At 36.1% G+C, this 23,908-nt stretch overlaps 1 protein-coding gene across 3 annotated transcripts in view; it reads left to right on the top strand.

The window, feature by feature from the left end:
• Positions 1-21,858, top strand: part of LOC131129929 (uncharacterized) — a 35,927-nt gene extending 14,069 nt beyond the window's left edge. The window contains exon 7 of one of the 3 annotated variants that reach the window (XM_078790315.1): positions 21,288-21,858. In XM_078790315.1, the coding sequence (XP_078646441.1) occupies positions 21,288-21,417 (130 nt within the window). In that variant the 3' untranslated portion in view covers positions 21,418-21,858. Of the gene's footprint in view, positions 1-9,244; positions 9,952-10,420; positions 10,587-21,287 lie in introns of those variants that run through there. The other 2 variants (XM_078790317.1, XM_078790316.1) reach the window with 2 other exon arrangements.
• Positions 21,859-23,908: the final 2,050 nt, after the last annotated feature.

Genomic DNA, 23,908 nt, shown 5'->3' with positions numbered 1-23,908 from the left:
TTAATTAATTGGTTACAGACCTACCAGCGATAAATTAATTTCCACGATATAAGATTCCAAGTCAATAAATTGAATATTTTTGTTGTTGGAGCACGGAAAATCTGTTTATGACTTTGTAAATACGAGGGATTTATGTTGCCGATTTTGATACCAATCACCCATGAGTGAAATGGACCGATTCCAACACCGATCATATGGAATAATTCTTGTTTGTTTCTTTGTTTCCTCTTGCACAGTTGTGCAGCGTTTTTCTGTCCTTGTTAGACCCAGTTTGTGCTGCTCTCTGAAGGGAGTAGTTAACAGCATGGTGAGAGATTTTAGTTTTAGTTAGGATTTTTAGATGGCTTTTCTAATCATCTATTAGCCTTATAAAATGATGAACTTGGATTAGCAGCCATACCAGGAGATTGATGCAGAGGACTGACAGTTGTTGATAGTAGGCCTCTATGCAAAAATGTACATCCTTCTTTGAAAATCATCTCATTCATTTTCATTGTTTGGGAAATGGATACAAATGTTTATGAAATGCATGAAAATGTGTTTTTCTTTGGTAAACAAAGAAATTTGCAAGTGATCCCAAACTTTTGAGCGGTAGTATACTTTGACCCCAACTCATCTGAGTAGTCTTCATCCAGTGATGTCCAACAACAACAACCCTATTGTGACCTCACCTCAAATTGGGACAACCTAACATCCTAGAATCAAAGAGCCTTTCAGACAGAAGGTGAAACGTCTTCAACAAACAAGAAGAGTCCATTTGCCTCCATTGAACCTCTGCAGACAAGAACAACCTGGATGGCTGACAATCTCCACAGACATAATGTGTGTCCTTTGACACGTCTGTGGACTCAGTGGGGGGGTGGGAAGGGGCATCAATAGAGAACTCATCACAAGATTTTTCAGCAGTGTGACACGTGCAGCAGCATCATCGAGCGACGTTGTGAATGAATGTGTCCCCACTAGGGACCCACGTTGTTCACGCACGTAGACAATACAACAAGAGAAACTTTGTAGGTCGCCATTCTTTATTTTTCACGCACTTTTTTTTTTTTTAATCTAATTAATAAATAAATTAAATTTGATAAAATATTAATCAAATCAATAAATAAATTAAAAGAGCATATAAAATAATGTAACTGTTAAATAAATAAATAAATACATATACATTTTTTGTATATATATATATATATATATATATATATATATATACAAAAAATGTAAAATGTTAAAAAAATATAATAAATAAATAGTTAAAAACTGACTATATCTATTTTAAAATGAGTAATTGCCACAAATTAAAAGGGTATTAAAACAAATTTTCAAGTGATACTACGATTGTAAAATTAAATGATAGAAAAAAATAAGTGTCTTGCGACGTTGTATATTTCCCGACAAACGCTCACCCACTTTATTTTATTTTTAAATCTAATTAATAAATAAATTAAAAGAGCATTTAAAATAATGTAACTGTTTACAAAAAAGTATATATATATATATATACAATTTTTTTTAATGTTTTAAAAAAAATCTATAAAAAATAAATATTTAAAAAACTGAAAATATCATATATATTTTAAAATGTATAAAAATAAGAGTAATTACCACAAATTAAAAGGATATTAAAACAAATTTTCAAGTGATACTACTATATTAAAATTAAATAATAGAAAAAAATAAGTGTCTTGCGACGTTGTATATTTCTCGACAAACGCTCACCCACTTTATTTTATTTTTTAAGCGAATTAATAAATAAATGAAAAGAGCATATAAAATAATGTAACTGTTAAAAAAAAAATATATATATATACAAAAAATGTAAAATGTTTTTCAAAAAATCTATAAAAAATAAATATTTAAAAACGGAACATATTTATTTTAAAATGTATAAAAATAAGAGTAATTACCACAAATTAAAAGAATATTAAAACAAATTTTCAAGTGATACTACTATAGTAAAATTAAATAATAGAAAAAAATAAATGTCTTGCGACGTTGTATATTTCTCGACAAATGCTTACCCACTTCATTTTATTTTTAATGTAATTAATAAATAAATTTTAAAAAGCATATAAAATAATGTAACTGTTTATATATATATATATACAAAAAATGCAAAAAATTTAAAAAATCTAAAATAAATAAATATTTAAAAACTGAATATATCTATTTTAAAATGTATAAAAATAACAGTAATTAGCACAAATTAAAAGGATATTCAAGTGATACTACTATAGTAAAATTAAATAATAGAAAAAATAATAGAAAAATATAATAGAAATATACATCTTGTGATGTATATTTCTCAACAAACGCTCACCCTCTTTATTTTATTTTTTTATCTAATTAATAAATAAATTAAAAGAGCATATAAAATATAATAATAATGTAACTGTTTTTTAGAAAGACATATATATATATATATATATATATACAAAAATGTAAAACAAATTTAAAAAATCTATAATAAATAAATATTTAAAAAACTGAATATATCTATTTATCTATAGTAGTATTTAATGGAATAACATAAAAAAATAAGTGTCCTGCGACGTTGTATATTTCTCGACAAATGCACATTCAAGCCGCTGTGAAAAGACCAAACCTCCCTTCGAGTAATTGGACACTGACGTCATGAAGTGAAGGAAGTACAGTTTTGCAACTGCTGATGAAAATGAAAGTAGAATTAGTGTAATTAGGTTTTTCTCTGTCTTTTTCATGAAAACCTTGCAATTCACTTTAGTTCCTCTGGGGACAAACACCCACCATTTACATGCATCGATTGGGTTAGTATTGGGACACAAGTGTGTGTGTGTGTGTGTTACGTAAGGTTAGGATTTAGCAGAACATCGCCTCCAGCCACATTGTTACAACTCTGGATCACATTGACACGGAGCAGCACACCATGCCCTTCCACTGTTGTGACAGTTTGCATAATCCTGAGCATCCTCATCGTCATCCTAAAATACACAGCAGCACACCTGCACTGGCTCACCTGCAGGCCCACCGGGATGACGACTTTAGGAACATGGAAAAAAAGCCTAGGCTAGTCTCCCTAGCCGTGTTTTTTTAGCTGGTAAAAGCTGCTCATGGTATTGATTTCATGTGGCTGGTCTGAGTCCATTACGACCCCGGGATCTCTAAACTCGCGGCTCGGTTTTAGAGAAAGCATCTCAAGGTGGCTAATAACATAGTTTATGGTTATGGTAATGGTTTAATTTTATTTGAACATGCATCAGATTACAATTGAGTGCATCCCATAATCAGTTCCCAGTTCCACATGTCCAAAAGGAGTAGGAAGAAGCAAAGCTTATTAAATCCTACCCCTCCATCTGGTACTTTTACAATCAGTAACTGTTACATTTGTTCACTTCCTGCTTTCTTAATTTTAATTTATTTTTTTATTTTAATTTATTTTTTAATTTTAATTTTTTTTGTTTTTGTCACGTTGTCAAGTACGAGGCAAAAATAAAAACATTTTAACAAAAATAATATTTGTGCACTTCTTTTTGGAATTTTGCCCGACAATGATTATGTGAAGGTGAATGTCTTTATTGATACTTTATCAATTTTTTCTTGTTATCATTATGTATTGCATTATTTTATTTTATTATTCAATATATTATTTTATTTATTATACATTTTTAATCAACATTTATTTTATTATTTTAGTATTTACTTGCATTATTTATTAATATAAAAACATAAAAAAATATATTATACATTTTTATGTATTATTTAATTTAGGTTTAGTTGATAATTATTTTATTATTATTATTATTATAGTTTGTTTTAATTTTAATTTTAATTTTAATTTTAATTTTAATTTTAATTTTAATTTTAATTTTAATTTTAATTTTAATTTTAATTTTAATTTTAATTTTAATTTTAATTTTAATTTTAATTTTAATTTTAATTTTAATTTTAATTTTAATTTTAATTTTAATTTTAATTTTAATTTTAATTTTTCACATGCCAAAGTACGAGGTAAAAATATATATTTTTTTGAATAAAAATAATACTGTGCATTTCTTTTTGGAATTTTGCCCGTCATCCGTCATTGCTTTTATAGTTTTTCTCCCAGCTTTTGAAAAAGTTGTTTTGCAGTCACGCACTGATCTGTTTAATGCAGAGACAAAGTATATCTGGTGTAGTCTGCATCGGTGTAGTACAGGGGTGGGCAAATATTTTGACTCGTGGGCCGCATTGAGTTAACAAAATTGTCCAGGGGGCCAGAACATGTATTTAACACACACACACATTTTCCTTGAATGATTTGTCTAATTGTAGCTGTATGTTCTCATGTCGCTTTTTTCAGGTGCACTTTAAACATCAAACTATGTCACTAAATTTTACATTTAAAAAAAAAATGACTAAATAAGACATGTTGCCAGTTTGTATGTTAAAAGTTTAAATACTAAAAAAGCAACTGGCGGGCCGGATTCAAACACTTGGTGGGCCGCATGTGGCCCCCGGGCCGTAGTTTGCCCACCACTGGTGTAGTAGGACGCATTGCAGCTGCGTATTAACTGGCTGAAGAAAACATATACACATGAAACAATAGGGGTCCCAGGATTGACCCCTGGGGAATCCCACAAGTCATAGCTATTTGCTGTGAGACACAGATACCCATTCCAAAAAAAAGTATTTCCAGTCCTCCAGATAGGACTTGAACCAGTTTAGAGCAGTACCAGAGATTCCTACCCAGTCATAAGCTCACATGGTCAGCTGGTGTAAGATCACATGATCCGCTGAGTCCTTGCTGTAGAGATATGATGTCGTTTGTAATAGATGTCTAATTCCTGGACATATCCTTGTAGTGATGCAATTTTCACTATTGGTCCAGATCCTTGACGCCCCCCCCCCAATGCACTGAGATATTTAGTGTTCATAATTGAGGAAGTGTAGAAAAGTCACATGTCTATCTGAAAGTGAAAATATGGGGAAGCGAACATGTGCACCAGCACACGGTTGATTGTGTAACGAGATTAAGATTCCGCCTGTCATATTTTGAGTATGTTTTTTTTTGCTGATGTAGTATTGCGCAACATTCCACTTTATCAACAGCATCTGCAATTCCTACCTCCGTCATATAATTATTGGCTTTGTTTGCCAATTATTTTATATGACTGCATTTTGCATCACATTTATATTATTTTTTTAATATAATATTTTTAAATAATAATAATTTTAATAATATCTATATTAATATTATTAATATATATGATATTCTGAATATTTTTTTAATATTATTTGTATAAATATAATATTTTTTTAAAGTATAGATATTTAATATGGATATCCTTATTTTATATGATTATCTCATTTTATATTTTGCTACGAGTGTTTTTTAAATGATATTTTCCTAAAGTGTGAGCATTTAGTGTGCACAAAATTATTTTATATTATTATTTTTTCTTTAAAAAAATGTATGTGTGCAGTCTTGTTTTATATGTATAAATGCATATACGTATAATGTGACTATTTAGCGTGGATAGCATTCTCTTATTTCATGATTTGATTTTGTCATGTCAATTTTTATCATGTTTTGTTATTATATATTATATTTATTATATATATTATATGATATTTCGTGTGCCCATTGGGGATATAAAAATAATTTTAAAAAAATCAACCAAAAATGGAAAAACAGAAGCAAAAAGACGCACTATAAAGATAAAAAGCTAACATGTTGATAGTAATAGTAATCATTTCAATATCCAAGTACATCTCAGTAAGTTAGAAAAGGCATAGATATGTATTTCCAAGAGCGGCCTAATATGATGACGAATGGACATACCTGACGTACCTGTGGAGCGATGCGAGACACACCCGCCAACGGTGACCTAGATGCTAACAATTAGCAATCCTAAGTGGAAGAACTCGATGTGGATATTTCAACAGGAAGTGTGACTGCCTGTACTAAATAAGGTTGAGATGGAAAGTAGCGAGTCTGGACTTGAGGCCGCCGTCATTCTTGTAAATGTATAACCTTTTTTCCATACACACTAATGCTCAAAAGTTTGGGATCACTTGCAAATGTATTTGTTTTTCAAAGAAAAACACATTTTCCTGCATTTCATAAACAATTTTTTTCCATATCACAAACATTTGTATCCATTTCTACATTTTTGCATAGAGGCCTACTATCAACAACTGTCAGTCCTCTGCATCAATCTCCTGGTATGGCTGCTAATCCAAGTTCATCATTTTATAAGGCTAATAGATGATTAGAAAAGCCATCTAAAAATCTAAACTAAAACTAAAATCTCTTACCATGCTGTTAACTACTCCCTTCAGAGAGCAGCACAAACTGGGTCTAACAAGGACAGAAAAACGCTGCACAATCTATTAATAAATCATGCTGTTTTGTGATAAGTTATTAAGTCATTCAATTCCAGGATTGGCCATTTTAGATCACTCTTTTAAGGCACATAGAATATTGTGTTTTAGGGCTAGACTACCGCTCAAAAGTTTGGGATCACTTGCAAATGTCTTTGTTTTCCAAAGAAAAGCACATTTTCATGCGTTTCACAAACAAATTTTTGTTTGGGTAATAGATGATTAGAAAAGTCATTCAAATCCTAACTAAATAAATCCTAACTAACTAAAACTAAAATCTCTTACCATGCTGTTAACTACTCCCTTCAGAGAGCAGCACAAACTGGGTCTAACAAGGACAGAAAAACGCTGCACAACTGTGCAAGAAGAAACAAAGAAACAAACAAGAATTATTCCATATGTACGGTGTCGGAATCGGTCAATTTCACTCATGGATGATTGGTATCAAAATCGGCAACATAAATCCCTCGTATTTACAAAGTCATAAACAGATTTTTCGTGCTCCAACTACAAAAATATTCCATTTATTGACTTGGAATCCTATATCGTGGAAATTAATTTATCACTGGCAGGTCTGTAACCAATTAATTAAACCAGGGGTGACTGTAATCATGAAAGACAAAAATATCCTTAGCAATAGCACAAACTGGGTCTAACAAGGACAGAAAAACGTGTGTATAGTTTAAGACAAAGACGCCTAGTGTATGTACGACTTTATTCTTGTAATATTAAGATTTTCTATATTCTGTAAATGTGAGATTGTGTGCTACTCCTACTGTGGTAGTTATCATGTACAACGTCACTTGGGGGACTAAAGATATGAAGGATATTTTTCCGTAGCTGTGTGTACTATTCATGCTGTGCAAATATTTGCACCTTGACGCTGTCCAAGTTGCGATGACGGTGTGAAAAGATCTTGAGATTCTTTTGAGGTTGACTTTTGAGGCCAGTGAACTTAAGTACTTTCCAAAAAGTATGAGTGGAAATGAAAGTACTATTCGGGAAGTTATTAGTAGCGTTGACCTGCGTCAGATAAGTGGAGCTGACCTTTGACCGGCAGTCTTCTACTTCTAAGAATACACACACAGTACTTCGGGGTGAATGTGTGTGGTAATGACACAGTGGTGATGGATGTACACGCCAGGGCGGGGCGGGGCTGGGTGGAATGTCATCATGGTTCTGTCAAAATGCGGGCGTGGATGAAGATGAAGATTTGTCTCAGGTGTTCCTTCCATGTTTGGCGTTCCTGATGATGCTGCGTTCAGCAACTTCCTGTAACTTCAAAAGCTGCGTCTATTCCGTTCTCGCTGCAAACAAAGCCACGGCGGATTCGGGAGTTCAACACCTCGTCCGAGGGCTCCTTCCGGAGTCTGCGAGGACCCGAGACAGAAGCAAAGGTCTCGGGATTCTTTTCTTCTGGCATCCTGAAGCCAGGCGGCAGCTGGAAATAGAGCAGACGTGCAGGCCAAGTCAGAGCACAGGGCTAAACGCTCCTCGTTAATCATGCTGCTAATCAGCAGAGACGGACAGGGGGGAGGGTGGGGGGGTGGCTTTACACCGGCAGCCAGACGCAGATCAGCCTCAGCAGGGTGCCCCGGCATCTTGCTAACTATAGTAACACTCCTGCAGGTGACATAGTACGCCTGGAATGACCTGAGTGGTGTTTCTTAGCATGTTTGCTAACAGGGTCGTACCTTTTTATTTCTTACCGGCTTATTGGGGGTGTTCTAATTTTTTCCACCCATCCTGGAAAATGAAAATATGATGTTTTATAGTATGTACACTACCATACACAGAACAAACACAATGCTACGTACACTCCCTTCAGAGAGCAGCACAAACTGGGTCTAACAAGGACAGAAAAGCTGCAAAATATTAATAAATCATGCTGTTTTGTGGTATGTTATTAAGTCATTTAATTCCAGCCTCCCCTCCAGTATTGGTCATCTTTTAAGGCACATAGAATATTGTGTTTTAGGGCTACACTACCGCTCAAAAGTTTGGGATCACTTGCAAATTTCTTTGTTTTCTAAAGAAAAATACATTTTCATGCATTTCACAAACAATTTTTGTTTGGCTAATAAATGATTAGAAGAGCCATCTAAAAATCTAAACTAAAACTAAAATCTCTTACCATGCTGTTAACTACTTCCTTCAGAGAGCAGCACAAACTGGGTCTAACAAGGACAGAAAAACGCTGCACAACTGTGCAAGAAGAAACAAAGAAATAAACAAGAATTATTCCATATGATCGGTGTCGGAATCGGTCAATTTCACTCATGGATGATTGGTATCAAAATCGGCAACGTAAATCCCTCGTATTTACTAAGTCATAAACAGATTTTCCGTGCTCCAACTACAAAAATATTCCATTTATTGACTTGGAATCCTATATCGTGGAAATTAATTTATTGCTGGCAGGTCTGTAACCAATTAATTAAACCAGGGGTGACTGTAATCATGAAAGACAAAAAAATCCTTAACAATAGCACAAACTGGGTCTAACAAGGACAGAAAAACGATGCAAAATCTATTAATAAATCATGCTGGAAAAGCCATCTAAAAATCGTAACTAAAACTAAAATCTCTTACCATGCTGTTAACTACTCCCTTCAGAGAGCAGCACAAACTGGGTCTAACAAGGACAGAAAAACGCTGCACAAATATCTGAGAGTATGTAGTTTCTGTCTTCTCTTTCGGATGCGAGGCGAAGCGTCTTCCAAACAACCTGAGCGGGTCGGCTGCAGCGGACACGAATATAACAAGAATATTCTCAGGCATACATAAATACAATAAATCCTGTGTTACCTAAGCATGTGAGACAGGAGGTGTTCAATGTCACGGTGCATTCAAGCGACCTGTCCAAACACCTTCTCTGAACCTCAGTCCTGTTTCCTGTTTACAGCGTCGGCGCTATTGTCCGCCACACGTTTAGGCTCGACGCCTTGGAGTCATACAATAGACGACTCTGAAAAACACACATCCATTTCCTGTTTGTCATCATTCCTTGTCAACTCGTCCCACCTTCCACGCGACTGGAATTCTTGGATGAGACATGTACTTTATTACAGTATGCAGTATGGTATGAGACTTGCAGTACGCCAGTACTGTAGACTACATCCAGGAAGTATTTCCTTACATTTTTGTATGTGATAGCTCTATTCCAAAATGCGATAATTTTCACATAGTATTATGTGTGTAATTGTCAATAGAATAATAAATAAGTAAATATTAAATATTATAAATAAAAAATTAAAAATAAAAGAAATAAAAAATAAATAAATAAATAAATATTCTTCTTATTATTATTATCAATGTGATCAATTTTTTATATATTTTCCCAAATTACAACAAAGCTTTTTTCATGTTGTCTTCACAGAGTATTATGTGTAGAATTTTGTGTGCAAAAAAGAATGTAGTCCATTTTCGAATATGGCTCTAACATAAAAAAATGTGAGGAAAGTGAAGCGCTCTGAATACTTATACAGGAAGCAGTGTCAAACTGCAACCTACCATGCTGATTTATTGTTTTTAAAGATTGACTACTTTATTTTTTATGAAAGATAACATATTTTATAGATTTAAATTCATATTTGATGTCATCTATTTATTCTCCACATCTCCTATTATTTATTATTTATTATTTATTATTTATTATTTATTATTTATTATTTGTTATTTATTATTTATTATTTATTATTTATTATTTATTATTTATTATTTATTATTTATTATTTATTATTTATTATCTCTATCCATCCATCCATCTATCTATCTTCATGTCAGCTTAGGCCCAGAAAGTTATTATTATCCTTATTATTATTATTCTGAGCAAAGACTGTGCATACTTATGCACATTTGAATGAATAAGATAATAGGATACACTAAATATTTTTCAATGCAAAGATTTCAGTGGCGCGACAAAGAACAGCATGTGTTTATAATTTGGCACCGGGTGCTGAGGATGGTTCGATGTGTTTTTTAGCACGATGAGCTCCGGCTTTGCGAACACAAACGCTGTCAGGCCGCGTTTCCCATCCCGCCAGAGAGATAAGAGATTTTCTGCTATTCTGCGTGACAGGAAGTGTCTGCACAACAACAATGAGCCACGATGAAGACCTGCACATGCAAAACAAACATCACATTCTTTCAAGCTCCCCCGCTGTATAAACACGTGTGTGTGTCAGCTTTGTGATCATTATGATGCTACGCCGCTTCAAAAGTCATACTCTCTTGTCTTACCTTGTCACTGTCATCAAGGCTTGTTGATAGCAGAGCGAAAATATGCCATTCCTAACACAACCTAGATTGGTTGTCTCCTGTTTCAATCTTCAGTCCTTTTGTAATTGTTTACCGTTTCGTTCTTGAAAAGAAGTCAACATTGAAGGCTTGTCGATAGCAGAGGGAAAATATTCCATTCCTAACACAACCAAGATCGGTTATCCCCTGTTTCAATCCTCAGTCCTTTTGTAACTGTTTACCGTTTCGTTCTTAAAAAGAAGTCAATATTGAAGGCTTGTTGATAGCAGAGGGAAAATATTCCATTCCTACCACAACCTAGATTGGTTGTCTCCTGTTTCAATCCTCAGTCCTTTTGTAATTGTTTACCGTTTCATTCCTGAAAAGAAGTCAATATTGAAGGCTTGTTGATAGCAGAGGGAAAATATTCCATTCCTAACACAACCTAGATTGGTTGTCTCCTGTTTAAACCCTAAGTCCTTGTGTAATTGTTTACTGTTTCGTTCTTAAAAAGAAGTCAATATTGAAGGCTTGTTGATAGCAGAGCAAAAACATGTCATTCCTAACACAACCTAGATTGGTTGTCTCCTTTTTAAAACCCAAGTCTTTGTGTAATTGTTTACTGTTTCGTTCTTGAAAAGAAGTCAATATTGAAAGCTTTTTGATAGCAGAGGGAAAATATTCCATTCCTAACACAACCTAGATTGGTTGTCTCCTGTTTCAATCCTCAGTCCTTGTGTAATTGTTTACCGTTTTGTTCTTGAAAAGAAGTCAATATTGAAGGCTTGTTGATAGCAGAGCGAAAATATGCCATTCCTAACACAACCAAGATCGGTTGTCTCCTGTTTCAATCCTCAGTCCTTGTGTAATTGTTTACTGTTTCGTTCTTGAAAAGAAGTCAATATTGAAGGCTTGTTGATAGCCTAGGAACAATATTCCATTCCTAACACAACCTAGATTGGTTGTCTCCTGTTTCATCCCTCAGTCCTTGTGTAATTGTTTGCCGTTTCATTCTTGAAAAGAAGTCAATATTGAAGGCTTGTTGATAGCAGAGGCAACATATTCCATTCCTAACACAACCTAGATTGGTTGTTTCCTGTTTCAATCCTCAGTTCTTGTGTAATTGTTTACCGTTTCGTTCTTGAAAAGAAGTCAATATTGAAGGCTTGTTGATAACAGAGGGAAAATATTCCATTCCTAACACAACCTAGATTGGTTGTCTCTTGTTTCAACTCTCAGTCCTTGTGGAATTGTAATTTGTTCTTAAAAAGAAGTCAATATTGAAAGCTTGTTGATCAAAGTCATCAGAGTTGTTGACAAATAACATCAAAACACACACACATGCACACACAGGAAGTCATGGAAAGAGAAGATTCTTCTATCGTGGATTTCACTTTGCCACCAGCAGCACAACACAAACACACTTCCTGTCCCTTCGCTTGGAATTCTACCTTGCGGCTCCATGAGAGCTTCTGCTCTTTAATTCAAGTCTGTCTCTAACGACACACCTCGTCGTCACGCTCGGCACCTGCCGCGAGGTCTTCACATCGCCGAACTTCTTAATTGCAGCCTTTGGGCTCGCAGGGTCCTGTCACGCGTCGGCCTTGCTGCCTGCCTGCCTGCCTGCCTGCCTGCCAATCTGCTGGCAGATTTGTTCCTCCAGCAAGAGTCCCGTGACACGCCCGCAGTGTCATCAGATCCATTCCTCATGAATTATACACAAACATGATCTAAAAATAGAATCAGGCATGGCACCGGTGACTCAGCCGTGTTTTGCGACGAACGGATCTTCCTCTTGACTTGATGCCATCGTCGTGTTTGTCGCTCAGACGATGTCAGCTGATTCTAGGGTTATCATCACAGTGTGCCTTTAATCTTTCATGAAATGCTAATACACTAAACGGTGATGGATAGAACAAAGTAAGCACATACACTAAACATACTAATGGATAGAACAAAATAAGCACATACAGTAAACAGTCATGATGGAACAAAATAAGCACATACAGAAAACATACTGATAAAACAAAATAAGCACATACGCCGTACAAGGCGGTGCGGTCCCGACGTGGGAAAAGCAGAGGAATGGTGGCGCGCTGACCTGAAGCCAAAGGATAAACACATGGCTCTGTAATCTTTCAGCTTATGAAAATGAAATGGACAGATACCATTGTTTCTAATAAGCAAAAAGTACCTGCAGGAATGCTCCCAGTCAGGAGATTAAAATGGGGATTGTGTACGCCGTGTGTGTGAGTCTTTGTGAAGGTGTGTGTTGAATACGGGTGTGAGCATGGCGGTGTTGCTTTGCTAACATCAGCTGGCATGAGCAAGTTGACAAACAGCCCTAGACCTAACAACTTTATTCATCACACAGGCACACCCTAACCACGGTAAAGCAATCAGAACCAATCAGTGGATGAAGCAATTTCGGTAGAAATTGCATGTGAATGCTAAATGAATGTTAAAGAAACCTATTCCCAAACTGAGGATCAACCTGTGGCACGCCACCATACACAGAACAAACACAATGCTACGTACATGCAGCGTTAAATGAATTTCCACCAGTAGGGGGTGACAATGAAATGACACTATTCATTTTCAATGGGAAAAAATGTCACAGGAAACGGTAAACAATTACACAAGGACTGAGGATTAAAACAGGAGACAAGTTGTTTTAGGAATTGAATATTTTCCCTCTATCAACAAGCCTTCAATATTGACTTATTTTCAAGAACAAAACGGTCAACAATTACACAAGGATTGAGGATTGAAACAGGAGACAACCAATCTAGGTTGTGTTAGGAATGGAATATTTTCCCTCTGCTATCAACAAGCCTTCAATATTGACTTCTTTTCAGGAATGAAACGGTAAACAATTACAAAAGGACTGAGGATTGAAACAGGAGACAACCAATTTAGGTTGTGGTAGGAATGGAATATTTTCCCTCTGCTATCAACAAGCCTTCAATATTGACTTCTTTTTAAGAATGAAACGGTAAACAGTTACAAAAGGACTGAGGATTGAAACAGGGGATAACCGATCTTGGTTGTGTTAGGAATGGAATATTTTCCCTCTGCTATCGACAAGCCTTCAATGTTGACTTCTTTTCAAGAACGAAACGGTAAACAATTACAAAAGGACTGAAGATTGAAACAGGAGACAACCAATCTAGGTTGTGTTAGGAATGGAATATTTTCCCTCTGCGATCAACAAGCCTTCAATATTGACTTCTTTTTAAGAACAAAACGGTAAACAATTACAAAAGGACTGAGGATTTAAACAGGAGACAACCAATCTAGGTTGTGGTAGGAATGGAATATTTTCCCTCTGCTATCAACAAACCTTCAATATTTACTTATTTTCAAGAACGAAACGGTAACCAATTACAAAAGGACTGAGGATTGAAACAGGAAACAACCAATCTAGGTTGTGTTAGGAATGGAATATTTTCCCTCTGCTTTCAACAAGCTTTCAATATTGACTTCTTTTTAAGAACAAAACGGTAAACAATTACACAATTCTGTAGGTGCTTATTTTGTTCTATCATTGTGTTTTCTGATTGAGTTTATTTTATTCTATCCATCAGTATGTTTTCTTTATGTTTTTTGTTTGTTCTGTCCATCACTATCATTCCTCTCTGTGCTTATTTTGGTCTATCCACATGTATGTTTTCTGTAGGTGCTTATTTTGTTCTATCATTATGTTTCATTATTATTCATTCATTATTTTTTTTTTTAATTTTGTTCTATCCATCAATATATTTTCTCAATGTGCTTATTTTGTTCTGTCGTTATGTTTTCTGGCTGTGTTTATTTTGTTGTGTCCATCAGTATGTTTTCTCTCTCATCATATTATGACTTTATTCTCCTTTTAAAAAGTCTATGGCGTTCCTCTATGGTGGTGTTATTATAGTTCTCTTGCCAGTGTCAGTGGCCATGACACTGCTTTGTCCACACACGTGCAGATCATGTGGATGATACTAACATCAATACGGTGCATTCAGGCACCTTTCACTTTCAGACAACACGCAGCCATACATCATCTTGAGACATACAGATACATACTATGTACTGCATGTCTCCAATACACGTGTACAGTGTAGCTCGTGCAGTTAGCGTGGTGAAATAAGTGGCATCTGTGTCTACGGACGTACCCCCACAAGGCCAAGAAACCTTATATCTCCCAGCGTCCCATTCAGTGTTTTCTACTTGTTTCAACACAAAAGCTTCGCCCCTGGAGAGCCATAGATTTCAGGAGGGTTATTTTGGTCTTTCCGCTCACTGGGAGGAAATGGAATAATAACAGAGCGCACAGAAAAGAAAATCACGGGGGTGACCTCTAGGATGCAGACTGTCTGAGGTGGGGTGGGGGGTGGGGGGGGCAGGCAATCCTTTCATATCCATCACTTTTCTACATCTGCTTATTTTGTTCTGTCCATCAGTATGCTTACTGTATGTGCTTATTTTGTTCTATCATCACTGTTTATTGTATGTGCTTATTTTGTTCTATCCATGAGTATGTTTAGTGTATGTGCTTATTTTGTTCTATCCTTCACCGTTTACTGTATGTGCTTATTTTGTTCTATCCATTAGTATGTTTATTGTATGTGCTTATTTTGTTCTATCATCACTGTTTACTGTATGTGCTTATTTTGTTCTATCATCACTGTTTACTGTATGTGCTTATTTTGTTCCATCATCACTGTTTAATGTATGTACTTATTTTGTTCTATCCATTAGTATGTTTATTTTATGTGCTTATTTTGTTCTATCATCACTGTTTACTGTGTGTGCTTATTTTGTTCTATCCATTAGTATGTTTAGTGTATGTGCTTATTTTGTTCTATCATCACTGTTTAATGTATGTACTTATTTTGTTCTATCCATCAGTATGTTTATTGTATGTGCTTATTTTGTTCCATCATCACTGTTTACTGTATGTGCTTATTTTGTTATATCCATTAGTATGTTTATTGTATATGCTTGTTTTGTTCTATCCTTCACCGTTTACTGTATGTGCTTATTTTGTTCTATCCATTAGTATGTTTATTGTATGTGCTTATTTTGTTCTATCATCACTGTTTACTGTATGTGCTTATTTTGTTCTATCATCACTGTTTACTGTATGTGCTTATTTTGTTCTATCCATTAGTATGTTTAGTGTATGTGCTTATTTTGTTCTAGCCATCAGTATGTTTAAAGGATGTGCTTATTTTGTTCTATCATCACTGTTTATTGTATGTGCTTATTTTGTTTTATCATCACTGTTTACTGTATGTGCTTATTTTGTTCTATCCAATAGTATGTTTAGTGTATGTGCTTATTTTGTTCTAGCCATCAGTATGTTTAAAGGATGTGCTTATTTTGTTCTATCATCACTGTTTATTGTATGTGCTTATTTTGTTCGATCATCACCATTTATTGTATGTGCTTATTTTGTTTTATCCATTAGTATGTTTATTGTATATGTTTATTTGTTCTATCATCACTGTTTATTGTATGTACTTATTTTGTTTTATCTATCAGTATGTTTAGTGCATGTGCTTATTTTGTTCTATCATCACCGTTTACTGTATGTGCTTATTTTGTTCTATCATTACTGTTTACTGTGTGTGCTTATTTTGTTCTATCCATTAGTATGTCTAGTGTATGTGCTTATTTTGTTCTGTCCATCAGGATATTTTTTATCAGCTTAGTTTATTCTGTCAGTATGTTTTCTGTATGTGCTTATTTTGTTCTGTCAGTATGTTTTCTGTATGTGCTTATTTTGTTCTGTCAGTATGTTTTCTGTATGTGCTTCTTTTGTTTTGTCAGTATGTTTTCTGTATGTGCTTATTTTGTTCTGTCAGTATGTTTTCTGGATGTGCTTATTTTGTTCTAGCCATCAGTATGTTTAAAGGATGTGCTTATTTTGTTCTATCATCACTGTTTATTGTATGTGCTTATTTTGTTTTATCATCACTGTTTACTGTATGTGCTTATTTTGTTCTATCCAATAGTATGTTTAGTGTATGTGCTTATTTTGTTCTAGCCATCAGTATGTTTAAAGGATGTGCTTATTTTGTTCTATCATCACTGTTTATTGTATGTGCTTATTTTGTTCGATCATCACCATTTATTGTATGTGCTTATTTTGTTTTATCCATTAGTATGTTTATTGTATATGTTTATTTGTTCTATCATCACTGTTTATTGTATGTACTTATTTTGTTTTATCTATCAGTATGTTTAGTGCATGTGCTTATTTTGTTCTATCATCACCGTTTACTGTATGTGCTTATTTTGTTATATCCATCAGTATGTTTATTGTACGTGCTTATTTTGTTCTATCATTACTGTTTACTGTGGGTGCTTATTTTGTTCTGTCCATCAGGATATTTTTTATCAGCTTAGTTTATTCTGTCAGTATGTTTTCTGTATGTGCTTATTTTGTTTTGTCAGTATGTTTTCTGTATGTGCTTATTTTGTTCTGTCAGTATGTTTTCTGGATGTGCTTATTTTGTTCTGTCAGTATGTTTTCTGTAGGTGCTTATTTTGTTCTGTCAGTATGTTTTCTGTATGTGCTTATTTTGTTTGATGCATAAGTATGTTTTTTGTTTGTACTTATTTACTTCTATTGCAATGGGGAATGCAGGGGAATGCAGCTACTTTTTGGATGTCCAAATCATGTCCAATGAGAGGCTTGTGAGAAGGATGTACGTTGTATCTTTGTGTTTCTATGGTAAGTTAGTACGTCCATATATCAAACAATAAAAGTCTTAGTTGAGACAAGTTTAAAGGTTGACGGTACTGCAATAAAACCTCAGTTATCTACTTTGTTGTGTGAATGAGGATTATCTGAATATCAACACACCCCCTGAATGCTGCACTTTGTGCTGATTGCCTTTTCAGCGGCGTGTTACTCTTCATTTGGTTATTTATCGCTGAATATATACCCAACCTTAGCAGTGAGCAGGCCGGCACATTTACTGTCACACGCTTCGAGATATCAAAGCGTGTGACAGATAGATAGATATCACAAATCAATTCCGGTGTTTTCCATGGGCTGTCACTGGTGGATGTGTTCAGACTATACGGTCTGTGGATGCTTCTGGTCTGTGGATATTTCCTTCATTGGGTTTCACATCCCATTAAGGGTCCACATCGATATGGAGTGATACGGAGCCGAGCACCCCAGAACTTTCTTAAAACGTTGGTTTTTCCTACACATTTACTAGCAAACAACCGTCCTTTGCATATGGACACCTTGCACAAACCTTTATGTTGATTCTGTTCAACTGGAACTTATGTTGACTTAAGTGGATACCAGCAGATGCCAGGACTTGATGAGGTTCTCCAAAGAGGTGCTCAACATAAACGGGACGGACTGTTCACTGAGTAAATATATACAGTAATCCCTCATGTAGAATGGTTGATTGGTTCCAGAACCCACCGTTGAATTCCTGATCTATAAATGGAATATTTTCATCATTAGAGCATAAAAAACCTGATTACAACCTTCTAAATATGTTTTTTAACATGATTAGAGACTTCTATAACACCCCTATAATCAACTAATCAACAGACTCTTATTGCCCAGAATAGTACTAGACATAATAACGGAAAATAAGACATACACAACCGCTCAAAAATGTGGGATCACTTGGAAATTTTGGGGTCTTTTTCCTGGCAGTCCTACTATGAAGTCCAGCATCCTGAAGTGGCCGCTTCACTGTTGATACTGACACTGGTGTTTGACGGCTACTATTTAGTGCAGCTGCCAGGTGACGACCTGTGAGGCGTCTTTGTCTTAAACTACACACGCTCAGATATTTGTCTTCTTGCACAGTTGTGCAGCGTTTTTTCTGTCCTTGTTAGACCCAGTTTGTGCTATTGCTCAGGATTTTTTTTGTCTGTCGTGATTCCAGTCATCCCTGGTTTAATTAATTGGTTGCAGACCTACCAGCGATAAATAAATTTCCACGATATAGGATTCCAAGTCAATAAATGGAATATTTTTGTAGTTGGAGCACAGAAAATCTGTTTATGACTTTGTAAATACGAGGGATTTACAGTGCATCCGGAAAGTATTCACAGCGCTTCACTTTTTCTACATTTTGTCATGTTACAGTCTCATTCCAAACTGTATTAAATTAATCTCTTACCTCAAAATTCTACACAAAATACTCCATTATGACAATGTGAAAAAAGATTTTTTTGACATGTTTTGAATTTATTAAAAATAGAAAACAAAAAAATCACATTTACATAAGTATTCACAGCCTTTGCTTAATACTTTGTTGATCCACCTTTGGCAGCAATTACAGCCTCAAGTCTTTTTGAATATGATCCCACAAGTTTAGCACACCTATCTTTAGGCAGTTTTGCCCATTCTTCTTTGCAATAAGTCTCAAGCTCCATCAGGTTGGATGGGAGACGTCTGTGCACAGCCATTTTCAGATCTCTCCAGAGATGTTCCATTGGATTCAAGTCTGGACTCTGGCTGGGTCACTCCAGGACATTCACGGAGTGGTTCTGAAGCCAATCTTTTGAGATCTTGGCTGTGTGCTAATGTCTACTGTCTATATGGTCAAGGTACATGACCAGTCTACTGAGGTCAAGAGCGCTCTGGAGCAGGTTTTCATCCAGGTTATCTCTATATATTGCTGCATTCATTTTCCTTCTATCCTGACTAGTCTGCCAGTTCCTGCTGCTGAAAAACATCCCCACAGCATGATGCTGCCACCACCATGCTTCACTGTAGGGATGGTATTGGCCTGGTGATGAGCAGTGCCTGGTTTCCTCCAAACATGGCGCCTGGCATTCACACCAAAGAGTTCAATCTTTGTCTCATCAGACCAGAGAATTTTGTTTCTCATGGTCTGAGAGTCATTCAGGTGCTTTTTGGCAAATTCCAGACGGGCTGCCATGTTCCTTTTACTAAGGAGTGGCTTTCGTCTGGCCACTCTACCATACAGGCCTGATTGGTGGATTGCTGCAGAGATGGTTGTCCTTCTGGAAGGCTCTCCTCTCTCCACAGAGGAACGCTGGAGCTCTGACAGAGTGACCATCGGGGCCTTGGTCACCTCCCTGACTAAGGCCCTTCTTCCCCGATCGCTCAGTTTAGAAGGCCGGCCAGCTCTAGGAAGAGTCCTGGTGGTTCCAAACGTCTTCCATTTACGAATAATGGAGGCCACTGTGCTCATTGGGACCTTCAAAGCAGCAGAAATGTTTCTGTATCCTTCCCCAGATTTGTGCCTCAAGACAATCCTGTCTCGCAGGTCTACAGACAGTTCTTTTGACTTCATGCTTGGTGTTTGTGGTCTGACATGCACAGTCAACTGTGGGACCTTATATAGACAGTTATTATATTTCCAAATCATGTCCAATCAACTGAATTTACTGCAGGTGGACTCCAATTAAGCTGTAGAAAGATCTCAAGGATGATCAGTGGAAAAAAGATGCACCTGAGCTCAATTTTCAGCTTCATGGCAAAGGCTGTGAATACTTATGTAAATGTGATTTTTTTGTTTTCTATTTTTAATAAATTCAAAACATGTCAAAAAAACCTTTTTTCACATTGTCATAATGGAGTATTTTGTGTAGAATTTTGAGGTAAGAGATTAATTTAATTCAGTTTGGAATGAGGCTGTAACATGACAAAATGTAGAAAAAGTGAAGCGCTGTGAATACTTTCCGGATGCACTGTATGTTGCCGATTTTGATACCAATCATCCACGAGTGAAATTGACCGATTCCGACACCGATCATATGGAATAATTCTTGTTTGTTTCTTTGTTTCTTCTTGTACAGTTGTGCAGCGTTTTTCTGTCCTTGTTAGACCCAGTTTGTGCTGCTCTCTGAAGGGAGTAGTTAACAGCATGGTAAGAGATTTTAGTTTTAGTTAGGATTTTTAGATGGCTTTTCTAATAATCTATTAGCCTTATAAAATGATGAACTTGGATTAGCAGCCATACCAGGAGATTGATGCAGAGGACTGACAGTTGTTGATAGTAGGCCTCCATGCAAAAATGACAAAATGGATACAAATGTTTGTGATATGGAAAAAAATTGTTTGTGAAATGCATGAAAATGTGTTTTTCTTTGGAAAACAAAGAAATTTGTAAGTGATCGCAAACTTTTGAGCGGTAGTGTATGTGGCTGCACACTGGAAAGGGCGTTGCAAAAGAGGGAGAGACGGGCTCAACCAATGTTGTTTTTTCCATTTTCTGTCTAATTTCACTTTCCTTTTCTATGAAGCACGTTCAAATTGTCCTTGGAGTAGCAACTTGCGACAACGTATTCTAACTAAGCAACTTAGTTAACCGATGTATCATGAAAGTAAATAAAACTAAAATAAAGTCAATCGACTTAGCCCTTATACGGCACATCATGGAATGGGAATATTTGCAGTGAAATGGGAAAAAAATTGTTTATGAATTGCATGAAAATGTGTTTTTCTTTGGAAAACACATTTTCAAAAACGCAAACTTTTGAGCGGTAGTGTATGTGGCTGCACACTGGAAGGGGCGTTGCAAAAGAGGGAGAGACGGGCTCAACCAATGTTGGTTTTTCCATTTTCTGTCTAATTTCACTTTCCTTTTCTATGAAGCACTACCGATAGTTTGGAGACTTAGATAGTTTGGCACATTTGCAACGTTCCAAAGACACATGCTTCTTGTTTGACAGTTATGTAACAGCAGGCGCTCGATACCGATCTTCCTTCCCAGAGTCTTTGGACCAAAGCTTCAGGGTAACCACATGAAGAGCAGACGGTGCCAACAATGTGTCTCCCTGCTCGGGGGCATGCAAACAATAAAGGCTCTTTTGAAGGCAGAGATCCCGTCCATGTTGATCTGATGCCACTCATCAAAAACAATCCCTTGAAAACGAAGGTCGCCTGAGGTCGGACGTCGCAGTCGATGCCGCAGTCTGAGCTGCTTCGACATTCATGCTACAGCCTGAAAAACAGGGGCTCGTAGAGATGCTCCATATTGGCTTTTCAATGATATCATATTATCAGATTGCCCAGCACTTCATTACCAATACCAGTATCAACTGATGCCGATGGATTGATGTTGTCCAGCGCTTCAATACCGATATCATCCAATGCCATACAGTGATATTGTTCGACATTTTATTACAGATACAGATATCAATCGATACCGATACAGTATTATTCTCCAACACTCCATTACTGATACAGATATCAACTGATACCGATACATTGATATTGTCCAACACTCCATTACCAATACAGATATCAACTAATACTGATGCATTGATATTGTCCAACACTCTGATACAGATATGAACTGATACCGATACATTGTTATTCTCCAACGCTCCATTACCGATACAGATATCAACTTATACCAATATGTTGTTATTCTCCAACACTCCATTACCATTACAGATATCAACTGATACCAATGCATTGATATTCTCCAACACTCCATTTCCGATACAAATATCAACCAATACCGATGCATTGATGTTTTTGAACACTCCATTACCGATACAGATATCAACTGATACGATACATTGATATTGTCCAACACTCCATTACCGATACAGATATCAACTGATGCGATACAGTGATATTCTTCAACAATCCATTACCGATACAGATTATCAACTAATACCAATACATTGATATTGTCCAACACTCCATTACCGATACAAATATCAACTGATACCAATACGTTATCAACCAGTATCAATCGATATTGATACATTGTTTTTGTCCAGCACTTCATTACCGATACCGATATCAACCGATACCAATACGTTGTTATTCTCCAACACTCCATTACCGATACAGTTATCAACTGATACCGATACATTGTTATTCTCCAACACTCCATTACCAATACAGATATCAACCGATACCGATACATTCATATTGTCCAACACTTCATTACAGATACTGATATCAACCCATACCAATGTATTGATATTATCCAACACTTAATTAACTATAACAATATCAACTGATACCGATATTAGATATACTTATGATAATGAAAAATAATATAAAATTTATAGCACTTCATTACCGATACCGATATCAATATTTTGATATTGTCCATCACTTTGATACTGATATCAACCAATACAGATACAGTGATATTGTCTAGCACTTCGTTATCAATACCAATATCAATCGATATTGATACATTGTCATTGTCCAGCACTTCATTATTTGTACAGATATCAATCAATACATTGATATATCACTGATATAACACTGATATCGGCCGAGACCGATACATACATATGGATATTGGCCAGCACTTTATTATCTATACCAATATCAGATGATACCGATGTATTGATATTGTCCAGCACTTTTATAACAATACCAATTTCAACTTATATGATATCCTGATACTGTCCCGCACTTCATACCAATATCAAATGATACCATACCATACCGATGTTGTTGCTGATATTGGCCAGCACTTAATTATCTATACCAATATCAGATGATACCGATGTATTGATATTGTCCAGCACTTTCATAACAATACCAATATCAACTTATATGATGTACTGATACTGTCCCGCACTTCATACCAATATCAAACGATACCATACATTGTTATTGTCCGATATCAACCTTGATATTTCCCAGCACTTTATTTCCAACTTGACACTGACTTTGGCCAGCAATTTGATACCGATACCAATATCAACTTATACAATATCCTGATATTGTCCCGCATTTCATAATGATACCAATATCAAATGAAACCATACATTGGTATTGTCCAATTGGTATTGTTACTTCTACCGATATCAAGCGATACGGATGCATTGATATTTCATTTCCTATTGATCCAGCTGCTCAGTAAGATGTCTAAGGTGGAATAAAAGGTACATGACAAGTGTTGTGTTCGTTGTGTTCGAGTTAGCATCATCTGCTTTAAAAGCATGTGTGAGCGGCTGTACAGGATTTAGCCAGATGGCTGCTCATCTCTCCGAAGCCCCTGAAAGCCTCTTAAGATGGAGGCCGTGACCGCCAGGAGACAACGGAGCAACCGTGCTGCCCGCCTCTAATCTCACGGCAATACGCTGCAGCCTCGGTGGAATTAGCATGGCACCTCGTCTCAGGAGCCAAACGGCCTCCAGGAAAGACTCAGCCGGCGTCTGTGGCTGTTGCTATGGCCCCCCCCCCTTCGTCCCCCCACCCCCCCACTCTGGTCTGGAGGTGAGCCAGCGTGATTGAATGCGGGACCGTGTGTTCCACTGCTTTTCATCACTAGGGAGACATCCTGGCCTGGATAAAGCAAACACTTTGTTTGTGGGGAGATATGTGATCTGGGAGGCTGGCCGAGCTGGATCCGTC

This window comes from Doryrhamphus excisus, linkage group LG4 (genome assembly GCF_037039965.1).
Source record: "Doryrhamphus excisus strain RoL-2023G ecotype Guam linkage group LG4, RoL_Dexc_Guam_v1.1, whole genome shotgun sequence".
Taxonomy (NCBI): domain Eukaryota; kingdom Metazoa; phylum Chordata; class Actinopteri; order Syngnathiformes; family Syngnathidae; genus Doryrhamphus; species Doryrhamphus excisus.
The sequence above is the reverse complement of the archived record's forward strand: the minus strand, read 5'-3'. Positions and strand labels throughout refer to the sequence as shown.